The 11,338-nt window shown below is 37.6% G+C and overlaps 2 protein-coding genes and 2 non-coding genes across 4 annotated transcripts; all 4 read left to right on the top strand.

Annotated features, from left to right (window-relative positions):
• Positions 1–1,095: 1,095 nt before the first annotated feature.
• LOC131366638 (cytotoxic and regulatory T-cell molecule) lies at positions 1,096–5,786 on the top strand. Its single transcript, XM_058411258.1, has 12 exons — positions 1,096–1,156; positions 2,141–2,290; positions 2,542–2,694; positions 2,868–2,987; positions 3,306–3,467; positions 3,799–3,879; positions 4,095–4,148; positions 4,270–4,332; positions 4,789–4,860; positions 4,978–5,127; positions 5,234–5,326; positions 5,450–5,786. Exons 1-12 carry the CDS (start codon positions 1,105–1,107, stop codon positions 5,596–5,598), a joined length of 1,299 nt encoding a protein of 432 aa, XP_058267241.1. The 5' UTR covers positions 1,096–1,104; the 3' UTR covers positions 5,599–5,786.
• Positions 5,787–6,265: 479 nt separating this feature from the next.
• On the top strand, positions 6,266–10,507 carry hspa8 (heat shock protein 8). The gene is made up of 9 exons (XM_058411257.1): positions 6,266–6,403; positions 7,244–7,453; positions 7,558–7,763; positions 7,869–8,021; positions 8,269–8,824; positions 9,049–9,251; positions 9,459–9,657; positions 9,743–9,975; positions 10,077–10,507. Exons 2-9 carry the CDS (start codon positions 7,249–7,251, stop codon positions 10,269–10,271), a joined length of 1,950 nt encoding a protein of 649 aa, XP_058267240.1. The 5' UTR covers positions 6,266–6,403; positions 7,244–7,248; the 3' UTR covers positions 10,272–10,507.
• LOC131367416 (small nucleolar RNA SNORD14) lies at positions 8,866–8,960 on the top strand. Its single transcript, XR_009206935.1, has one exon. It is a non-coding gene; the product is annotated as a small nucleolar RNA SNORD14 (small nucleolar RNA).
• On the top strand, positions 9,289–9,385 carry LOC131367417 (small nucleolar RNA SNORD14). The gene has a single exon (XR_009206936.1). It is a non-coding gene; the product is annotated as a small nucleolar RNA SNORD14 (small nucleolar RNA).
• Positions 10,508–11,338: the final 831 nt, after the last annotated feature.

Consider the following 11,338-nt stretch of genomic DNA (forward strand, 5'->3'; position numbering starts at 1 on the left):
AACCACCATACACGCCTACACACAAGCACACCAACACCTTTCACCAGATTTGTTTGCATGACTTTCACACCCACGTCGGCTATATACTACCTGTAAGTGTGTAGTGTGGGGGGTGGGGGGGTGGGGGCTATGTGTCAGTGCAACTATCAGACAATCAAATCTTCCATTACCAGAGCTTTCTCACTTATCTCACTGATGCATGCAACTTGTACAGCCCTCTCACCTTATCTCAGTGGTCAATAAATAGTAAACTGTTTTTTTTTTTTTTTTACACCAGTGTCTTTCACAAATTTAAAAGACAGAACTAGCAGAAAGAACAATTAAACAAACAACAATGAATCCATTAGACAACACAAAATGTAACATGAAAATAAAAGCTGATTAGAGATAGCAGAGGAGTATTAAAGAGCCTATAAAATAAGACAACTCAGTAGTCTTTCTCGTGTTTTGCCATTTTCTTCTCATCTGCAAGCAATGGCATATGAAAATAGTAAGTTATAGTAAAACATTAAAAATACATAAAGTTGGAATCTTCAGTTTGTCCTAAAATGGATTTATGTCAAGAATAATAATTAAAACATTTGTCTTTATTCCCAACATTGTCGTAATGTTTCCTCTATTCATTTCTCTTTAAAATGGCTTCATAGGCAATATATACTTGCTCATAGATTACTGCTAACAAATAATAATAAGTGAATAATAATTACTAATAAATTTTGTTAACATAATAACAATTTTATGTTAATGTTAACAATTTCATGTTTTGTTAACAATAAGGTTTGAGGTTAACCAGACAAACAGATAAATAAAGGCAGTACACTTTCACTTTGCATGACAAAAGTTATTGTGTGAAGTTATTGTAAACATGCCTTAGGTTCCTATCAATTGTCCTTATTCTTGGAGTGCCCTATTCGGCATTATGTAGGCGGTCATTGGTCAGTTAATGAAAATACAGAAGCAGCGACTGGTCAAAATGTCCCTGAAAGTATAAAAATAATAGTGTGAAGTGGGACTTCCATGACATATAAATGATGTCATGGAAGTCTCTGTGTTTATAAAAGCAGCGAGAGAGAGGAAGTGAGCTTTAGATCTCATGCTTGCACTATGCAGAACACACGGAGCTTGTGGATTCGCTTTCTTTTGTTGATCACAGGAGGTGAGTAAAATAATCAATATATTATCCACTACAAAAACACACAGTTTTACATTAATTAGACACACCTGTTCAAGTGTAATGCATTACTATGTTAATTTTCAAATGTTTTGGTTAGTGTTATTCAGAAGTAATAAGCAGTGTGCACAATTAGAAATACAAGTTTGTATGTCTCTTGCTCTAATAGTGTTTATTTAGTTACCTGCATTTATTTCAGGGCTAAACTATTTAGACCTCTGCAGTGTATTCTGGTTAAAATTAAGGTTTCTTTGTAATAGAAAAGCAGCATACATTCGTTGTCGTTAAGTATAAACATTGAATGAGTTCTAAGTGAGTACAGATATTTTTCTCTCCCATTTACTGATACAAATGTACTGATATGTTTTCTCTCCCATGTACCTATACGTTAAGTTTGTATGAGTGTAAAGAAAAAACATATCATAGAATTTCCCATAGAAACTCCACAGTCCTCCTACAGCTCTGGACATAGCTTTAGCAGAGGTGGCGATCACCCACACGTCTTTGAGCATATGACTATAAAAATGACACCTACAGAAGGCTGAGGTGTACTTTATATATCTTAACTGAGTTTCCTGTTTGACACTCTGTGCATACAAATAAGACCACTCTCAGTTTACACTCATGCACATTATTGTGACTTTCCTGTCTGCTCTCTGCAGCCCCTCTCAGTGGTTTGAGAGTAACATTATGAGTCAGTGTGGAGTGAGTGAGTGAGTGGAGACCACAGGCTCATCTGCCCCCCTTTTTCTTCCATTTACAAATGGCAATTTTACACTCTTTTTTTATTCCACTCACTGACTGTACTCCTAATGACTTTTGCTTATTTTAAAACAAACAGCAAGCAGCAGCAAAGACACTGTAGGTTTACAGTGGGGGTTGAAATGTGTGTTCTATTTACGGCATGCTACATTTAAGGTGTTACAGATCTGACATTTATGTGACATAGATGTGCTGTTTGTCTTACAGGCTTAACACAGTGCTTGGCACTGAAGCACATCTCAGTACTCCAAGGAGATACACTGACTATGAAATGCCACTTCAAAAACACTAATATGCTTCATGCTTTGGAGTGGAGAGACCCAAAAGATTTCCTCTTGTTCTTTAACAGAGAAAAAGGTAAGGATGCAGCTTGGGTTACTATATGTATTATTATAATATATATGTATTATTATAATATAATATGTAGTATTACTAATTAGGAGCGAGGATATTAAGCGTAGTTATGGTTTTCACTTAATAATGGCTTAATGGTAAACTAATGGTACTAATGGACATACCCATAAACATTTTAACGTGTATGGGAATGGCAGTCTGTGATTTTTGTCTGTCTAATAAAATATTCATTTGTCCGTCTTGTTGGTTTGCAGTTTTGAAAGACAAGAGAAAGACAACTGTCACCTTAACAGCCACAAAATTTTCAATAAGTGTGCCTGATATGAAATTCAAAGATGGAGGTGTTTACAAATGTCTTCATTACAAAAATAAAGTCACAGAGAAAAGATATAAAGTCACTGTTATAGGTGAGTAGGAACATTTTCTTATTAACACTGTTAAATAAACAAATAGGAATCAATCAATTCAATCAATTCAATTCAATTCCCCTGGTTTATGTTATAGTTCTAAATCATAGCCATACTTTGGACAAGATTCTGGCTTGCTGAATGTGAAAAGCAGTTATTTGCTAAAATTGCAGGTGCTCCAAAACTGGAAATATATGAGCAAGAGGATAAAACAATGCTTAAATGCTCTGCTTCAGCAAATGAGCATCCAACCAGACTCTCATGGGTAATGGACAATGGCCTAGAGATTGCGGGTAAGTACGCAATTACGTACTCAGAAATGTTTGAACTAAACAAAATCACGGATGAATTGATTACAGCATGTCATAAGCCAGCGTGTTTATTTGTTGATTTACGACACTAGATTCAAATAGTTTATTATGACATTTGAACTTTTTTGTGACTATTGTCATATTTTATGAAATTGGTTTTGACTGGACAATATTATTATTGCAAGATCAAAGTGCTAAATTATTCTTGTTTTCTGCTGTTATTTTTCCGTGCCATAATTGAACATACAAGCATGGCATGCATGATTTTGTTTCTCAAAATGTTTTATTATTTATTCCCAGCTCACCCATACTACGAGTATGAAAATGCATCCAACAAATACACAGCTGTAAGCCAGCTGAGTTTAAAGGTTCCTAGGAAAAAAGTTACAGTAAAGTGCTTGGTCCGTCATCCAGCTCTCCATGGTTCTGAACTGGAAACCTTTATCCACTTAGGAGACCAGAGTGAGTATGTGAGTGTGTGTGTGTGTGTGTGTGTGTGTGTGTGTTTGTGTGTGTAAAAACAGCTAAGGAGATTAGTATGACATGGTGTCTGGCCTTATTAGGCATTTAACTGTCAGTAGGAAATGAAATATTCTGGGGGATTTTGGGCTTAAACGAAAGCACAGTTCACAGAGTGGACTCTTTGGTAGTTTCCCTTTTTATCTTTGCTTACAACATATCACACAACTTCTGTGAAATATTTTTTTTTTTTTTCTGGATACACTAACAGTTTTTTTCTGTGTGTGGTATAAATTCTAACAGAGGAATATATGTATTTTATCTTTGTGAGCAGGTCAAGATACTTCAACCTCATCAAGTACCACACTTGGATCAATAGGCACAACGGTCATTCCAACACTTTTTAGCAAAACAAGTAAGCACAAATATTTTCTCACTGAAATATAACTAAAAATATTCAAAAAAATAAATAAAAATCCTACCTTGCTCAGCAAGAAGGAGGGGCTTGTACATGTAAAACAATGCCATAGAAGAATTTTGATTATTGCTTCACCTAGTGGTGTAAAGTAGTAATCTCTAAGAACTCTTTCCACCTGTATCGTTCTTAATTGTTATTCTTTTCTTTTTCAGACTTTACCAATAGTCAATCAGAGTCAGAAACAACAAATTACAGTAATACAACAGGTAAGAATCTACTACTTATGGTAACACAAAAACAAAGCTTAACAAAAGCTAAAAAAACTAGTCACCATTGCTCTGTAAAGTCAATATGAAATAATTCACTCACTGAAATGTCTTGTTGCAGTAAATGAAACCACAGAAGGAACTTCATCAAATGGGAGAACAAACATATTAAGCAACACTACTGGTGAGGATATATACAGTTTGAAATTGAACACCACACCAAATGCAAAACAAGACATCTATAGCATGCTTATTTATCAAGTAACCTCTTCACCGTGCTTATTTGGGGACGCACATTTTGAAATGTTCTACTATCTACAGTTAATAACTGTGAGTTTTCTTGAACCAAAGTCTTTCTTGTTAAAGCATTTGTAAATTCTTAATATCACAATATGACAGTTTAAAAACAGGTAACCCTAAATTGGTTCCTTATTGACCTAACATGATAGGTGATGTTACAGATAGCTTACGACAAGTTTAGTACATAAATAAAGCGTTTCTACATCGTTTGGGGGAACTATATTTAGGAAAATAACAGAAGTAGTAATGTACACAATCTACATTTTGCGCACTCTTTCACCACTGTGTAAGACATACCCTGTAATGTCTCCATTGCTTATCTTAAACTTTTTCATTGCAGCAAATGAGACAGCTGAAACAACAGAGGGCATGCCATCAAATACCAGCAACACATCATTAAGCAACAATACTGGTGAGAAATCCCATTTGGTATTAAGTATATACAGTCTTTTTTCGGCTTTTGAAATGTAACTGTGTGGTATTTTGGGTTTTTTAATGGTAAAGAAACTAATCACATGTATGCTTTTAGGGAATGACGACACACATTTTGACACACATATTAAAAAGGGAAATTCTGCATTGCTGGTGCTGCTGGTCACATGCCTCATCATCTGCCTGGTCGTGGTGCTTGCCTTCTTCCTGGTTCGCCTCAGGAAAGCACATATGGCCTGGAAAAAAGGTAACAGTTCAACAAATGGGGAAATTCACTGAAATTCACGAGATTCCATACATTCATACATTTGTTATATATTTAGCTAACAGTTTTTCTTTTTTTCTAAACACAGAGAATGAAGAATCTGATCAGTCAGTAGAGAGCAGCAAGTCAAAGTCGAGCAGTGAGGAGAAGCAAAAGCAAAAACAGCAACAGAGAGGACGAGGTACAGTCTTCATTTACTGAATCATTTACTGAACAACTGTTGAAACAGAGATTATAAATAAACAGCTTTGTTCAAACAGCTAAAACTATCTCTCTCTCTCTCTCTCTCTCTCTCTCTCTCTAGGCTTTTTGAAAACCAGTTTCACAAAGTACAAAGTAGAGGAAGCGCAAGAAGCTCAGGTGCAAGAAGCTCAGGCCACACCTACTTCTGTTGTTAACGAAAACCCACAGCACTTTATATCCAGATCTAGCATCAAAGAGACGGAACTGTGAACAATTTGAGAACAATACCTAACCAGCATTGGTATTGTAGCCTATTGGTGCTTGAATACTGGTTGAAAGCTTGAATGATATTAAGCTAAATGTATTTTGTTTTATAATCTTTATGTGCCTATAATGTGTACTATATTGATGATTTTGATATTTTTTGAAGATAGTGTATAGTATATATTTTTTTACGGAGTGACAATAAATATGTACATGTCGTTAAACTTGTTTGTACTCTCTTATTGAACTGATACCAAGTAAACATGCTTAATTATGATTACTTTTCATTCATTCAAAAAAATTTTGTTTGTTAAAATGTGCAAATAACACTATAATAACATACATACTAGTTTAATATAATAGAATCAGGTTAATAAAATAACAATAAAACGTCATATATCATCTCACACTATATATTTATAAGCAACCATTCAATGTAATGACGCGCTTTTTACAATAACCCGCCGGATTTTCTAGACGTTTCTACAGCTACACAATACATGCGCCAATTTACTGATCTGAGACCAGTTTCACTTTTCTTCGATGTTTGTAATCAGTAGCAGTGAGTTCAGAGAAGCCGGTCCTAGATCTGTCGTTGAACAGAGACGTTATGTTAGGGGCGGGCGCTATCCTGCTGTTAGAGCACTATTGGTGAACATGGCGTGACGTTGAGTTTCCGAGCATGTGATTGGTCTGTTCAGCTCGGATATATAGAGGATCTAGAAGCTTCTCTCGTTCTCTCTGCAACGGCGAGGTAAGGCAAACACCGCCTTAATACAGCTCCATCTTCCATCGACCTCTGCTAAATTTGGTGAGTGAAAAAAAATTCTATGAGGATTGTGTTGTCAATTTCAATGAAATGAAGGCACGTTGTAAATGGAAGTAGTATTACCATTTTATGGACGCTTCCCGTAAACGGTCGATTGACCTCGTCCGGGCCTAGCCCTTTGTCATGGTCCTGATGTGTTATAATTAGAACAATTATTTTGCCCATGGTTTTTAGTCAAAATAAAGCGTGAAATATCAACTATATTCAGGTCCTTTCATTTTGAGAACCAGTATGTTAGCTTGTGACTTATTGTAATTTGGTGGTTTAAGCTAGCTAGCGAAATCGGTACGGCTATGACAAAGGAAAATGGTGGTTCATATGGATATTACCGGTCATATCGGCCATTTGTCGTCTTATTTGGCTCATTCAGTTAACTAGCATAGCATAGCATTGTACATAGTAGTTTTCAAGAACCGGTATGTGGACCGGTATTTTTGGTGGGTTTTTTTTTTTTTTTTTTTTTTTTTTTTTTTTTTTTTTAAAAGGAGGGTTTTTTTTATCTTAACCGAAATTAGATTAATTTTGTAGATGAAAGTCTATTCTAAGTCTAAGTGTATATATCCTTTTTTTTTTTTTTTGGATCTTTTTTTCTTTTTTTTTAATCGATTGCAATTTTGTTAGCTCGCTAGTACTACCGGAAGTTGCTGCCATAGAACGTTCTGGTAGGCCTAACCACGTGGTCTCGCCATGCGGCCATTACTGCTTAGGGTTTTTTTTTTTTTTTTGGCGCATTGTCGTTTAGTTGGCTGGTTAATTTAACATTTTAGTTAAATCCATGAAATATATTTTAACCTTTTTGCAATTTTTTTTTGTTCTCTTCAGTAACAATGTCTAAGGGACCAGCTGTTGGTATTGATCTGGGGACCACCTACTCCTGTGTTGGAGTCTTCCAGCATGGAAAAGTTGAAATTATTGCCAATGACCAAGGAAACAGGACCACCCCAAGCTATGTGGCCTTCACTGATACCGAAAGGTTGATCGGTGATGCAGCCAAGAACCAAGTGGCCATGAACCCCACCAACACAATCTTTGGTTTGTAGGATGTTTTTGATCTATCTCCAGTTTGCACATGTCCTGTACAAGAAAGTCAATTGATTGGAGTAAAGTTGAATAAATTTTCCATTTGTGGTCTCCAGATGCCAAGCGCCTCATCGGCAGAAGGTTTGAGGACTCCATCGTTCAATCTGATATGAAACACTGGCCTTTCAAGGTCATCAGCGATGGTGGAAGGCCCAAAGTGGAGGTCGAATATAAAGCAGAGACAAAGAGCTTCTACCCTGAGGAAATCTCCTCCATGGTGTTGGTAAAGATGAAGGAAATTGCTGAAGCCTACCTTGGAAAGGTGGGTGTCTAATGGTTTTTTTTTTTTTTTTTTTTTTTTAATTAAACTTGGTTGGCTAGACTGGAATTAATTTTTTTTTTTTTTCCCTCTTCTCCACTTTAACAGTCTGTCAGCAATGCTGTGATCACCGTACCAGCTTACTTCAACGATTCTCAGCGTCAAGCCACAAAAGATGCTGGCACGATTTCTGGTTTGAATGTGCTCCGAATTATTAATGAGCCCACTGCTGCTGCTATTGCCTATGGTCTGGACAAGAAGGTAAGTTCTGCATTTATTTTTAGAGCTCTGCCATAACTTCCTCTTTTCTGTAAAAGAAATTTTGCTATGATGAAGTTGATTCCTGCCATTCGTAGTTTCCACCAGAGGTTGTAAAAGACCAAAGATGGCCCAAGTACCTTCCTTGGATGTCTGAGCGAAATTATTCACTTTATTGTAATGCCTTTTCCTATGTTAGTTTCATATGTGTAAATTTTTTTTTTTTCTCTCCCCTTGTCTTTCTGTATAGGTTGGCTCTGAGAGGAATGTCCTTATCTTTGATCTTGGTGGTGGCACCTTTGATGTGTCTATCTTGACCATTGAAGATGGCATCTTTGAGGTCAAATCCACTGCTGGTGACACTCACCTGGGTGGTGAAGACTTTGACAACCGCATGGTAAACCACTTCATTGCAGAGTTCAAACGCAAACACAAGAAGGACATCAGTGACAACAAGAGAGCTGTTCGCCGTCTGCGCACTGCCTGCGAGCGGGCCAAGCGCACCCTGTCCTCTAGCACTCAGGCCAGTATTGAGATCGACTCCCTTTATGAGGGTGTTGATTTCTACACCTCCATCACCAGAGCTCGCTTTGAGGAGCTCAACGCTGACCTCTTCCGTGGAACCCTGGACCCCGTTGAAAAGGCGCTCAGAGATGCCAAAATGGACAAAGCACAGATCCACGACATTGTCCTGGTTGGTGGCTCTACCCGAATCCCCAAGATCCAGAAGCTTCTCCAAGATTTCTTCAATGGCAAGGAGCTGAATAAGAGCATCAACCCTGATGAGGCTGTAGCTTATGGAGCAGGTTAGTTACAATGGACTTTATTCATTTTTCATATTTTGATTTCGCTATGATGAAGTTGATTCCTGCCATTCGTAGTTTCCACCAGAGGTTGAAAAACCAAAGATGGCCCAAGTACCTTCCTTGGATGTCTGAGCGACAGCAAGGGATAGAATTGTTTTCCAGTTACCTTTTGAAGATCTTAACACCCTTTTTTTTTTTTTTTTTTTTTTTTTTTTAAAAAAAAGCTGTCCAGGCTGCCATCCTCTCTGGGGACAAGTCTGAGAATGTTCAAGACCTGCTGCTTCTGGACGTCACCCCTCTGTCTCTTGGAATTGAGACTGCTGGTGGTGTGATGACTGCTCTGATCAAGCGTAATACCACCATTCCAACCAAGCAGACCCAGACTTTCACCACCTACTCTGACAACCAGCCTGGTGTGCTGATTCAGGTTAGAACCAAATTTTAATTGGATTTTGATTTATTTATCGCTATGATGAAGTTGATTCCTGCCATTCGTAGTTTCCACCAGAGGTTGTAAAAGACCAAAGATGGCCCAAGTACCTTCCTTGGATGTCTGAGCGATTTATATCTTCTAAACATGGTTTAAGGCCTTATGGGTACAGACAAAAAAAATAATACCCCTTCCCTCTTGCAGGTTTATGAAGGTGAGCGTGCCATGACCAAGGACAACAATCTGCTGGGCAAGTTTGAGCTCACTGGAATCCCACCTGCTCCTCGTGGTGTTCCCCAGATTGAGGTCACATTTGACATTGATGCCAATGGCATCCTTAATGTCTCTGCTGTTGACAAGAGCACTGGCAAAGAGAACAAGATCACCATCACCAATGACAAGGGTAGGTTGATTTCCTGAATTCTGTGAATTTGGTGCTTGTTTAGCTTTTATTCCAGTTTTCTGAAGTTGTCTAATTTTATTATTAGGTCGTCTCAGCAAGGAGGACATTGAGCGCATGGTGCAGGAGGCTGAGAAATACAAGGCTGAGGATGATGTTCAGCGTGACAAGGTGTCTGCCAAGAACGGCCTGGAGTCCTATGCTTTCAACATGAAGTCCACTGTAGAGGATGAGAAACTGCAGGGCAAGATCAGTGATGAGGACAAGCAGAAGATTCTTGACAAATGCAATGAAGTAATCAGCTGGCTTGACAAAAACCAGGTAAGATTTGCACTTTACCCCTATTAATTTGTGCAGGTTTTTTTTTTTTTTTTTTTTTAAAAAAATCTATAAATGCATCTAATCTGGATTTCTTTTCTCAGACTGCTGAGAAGGATGAGTATGAACACCAGCAGAAGGAGCTAGAGAAGGTCTGTAACCCAATCATCACCAGGCTGTACCAGAGTGCTGGAGGTATGCCAGGTGGGATGCCTGATGGGATGCCAGGTGGTTTTCCAGGAGCTGGAGCTGCTCCCGGTGGTGGATCTTCTGGTCCCACCATTGAGGAGGTTGATTAAGCCGTTTGAAATTTGCTCTACCTCTCCAATGTTTACTGGTGCCCTCTGTAGCAGAGTTGGTTTTGGTGGTTTCTGCTATGGAGTGACTGCATATTTTTAAAAACATTAAGGGATTAAGGGATCAGTTACAGGGAACATTCTTTTCTACTTGAATGCACAACTCACAGTTCCTCAAGATGTTAAGCCTTTTGCAAATACCTCTTGCAAATCTGAATAAAGTTCACTTTTTCCCAGTCTTTCCTCTCTTGTATGTACTTGTACACCATGGGTAATTTCATTATGTACCAGGTCATTGCTACATGATTTTTTAGTGTTTTTGATTAGTTATGTGCACTGTTTATATAAAAAGGCAACTTTGAACCATATCATTTACCAAAGCACTAAGTGAGGATATAAGTATATAATGTGTTGGCAACATTGAACAGTATTTGCAGTGGGTATTAAGTGGTTAAAATCTTGTATTTTGCTATGATTTGAGGTGACAATTTAGTGAGTCCTATGGCTTTGTTTCAGGGCTGATGTGCAAAGTGACTTGTGTGACAGGAACTACAGAGGTCATGATGAAGCACGTGATTCGTGGTACTGGTTTGAAAGGTCCGAATACTCCAATTTCATGTAAAAGTTTTCCATTAAAGTACAAATATGAATTCTGAAAATTTTCTAGCAGGACCGGCTCTAGACAAAGACCACAGTATACAAATACGCTTTTATTTTGTACGATTTGTGATTTGATAAAAGCTTGAAGGGGTGTTAAAAAAAAAAGCCCTGACCAATCACAATGCAAAACCAGTTTCCTGTTTTTGATTGGCTGTAAGTAACGGTGTGGTCTACGCTGTCAGTCATGCAATTCATAAAGTGTGGAAATATTTGCTTCCATATGCAATGCATTGATTTTTGGTAATTTTTCTTTGGTAGTATTACAATATTTCTCCTAAATTCAAAATATAACTTTAGAGTGTATATTTAAAGGAAATGACAACACATCAAAATAACCCAAGATCATGCAGTATTTGCAGAGCTTTATTAACTCAAAACGAAATGCAAGAAATTTGTAAGCAAATTGTTAA

This window comes from Hemibagrus wyckioides, linkage group LG16 (assembly GCF_019097595.1).
Source record: "Hemibagrus wyckioides isolate EC202008001 linkage group LG16, SWU_Hwy_1.0, whole genome shotgun sequence".
Taxonomy (NCBI): domain Eukaryota; kingdom Metazoa; phylum Chordata; class Actinopteri; order Siluriformes; family Bagridae; genus Hemibagrus; species Hemibagrus wyckioides.

What these genes read in the sequence shown, in the direction of transcription:
- LOC131366638 (XM_058411258.1), top strand. Translation starts at nt 1,105, where the DNA reads ATGCAGAACACACGGAGCTTGTGGATTCGCTTTCTTTTGTTGATCACA. An exon ending in ATATAAAGTCACTGTTATAG is followed by an intron (nt 2,695 to 2,867) that starts GTGAGTAGGAAC and finishes CTAAAATTGCAG; the next exon opens with GTGCTCCAAAACTGGAAATA. An exon ending in CAATGGCCTAGAGATTGCGG is followed by an intron (nt 2,988 to 3,305) that starts GTAAGTACGCAA and finishes ATTTATTCCCAG; the next exon opens with CTCACCCATACTACGAGTAT.
- hspa8 (XM_058411257.1), top strand. Translation starts at nt 7,249, where the DNA reads ATGTCTAAGGGACCAGCTGTTGGTATTGATCTGGGGACCACCTACTCC. An exon ending in CCCCACCAACACAATCTTTG is followed by an intron (nt 7,454 to 7,557) that starts GTTTGTAGGATG and finishes TGTGGTCTCCAG; the next exon opens with ATGCCAAGCGCCTCATCGGC. An exon ending in CTGAAGCCTACCTTGGAAAG is followed by an intron (nt 7,764 to 7,868) that starts GTGGGTGTCTAA and finishes CCACTTTAACAG; the next exon opens with TCTGTCAGCAATGCTGTGAT.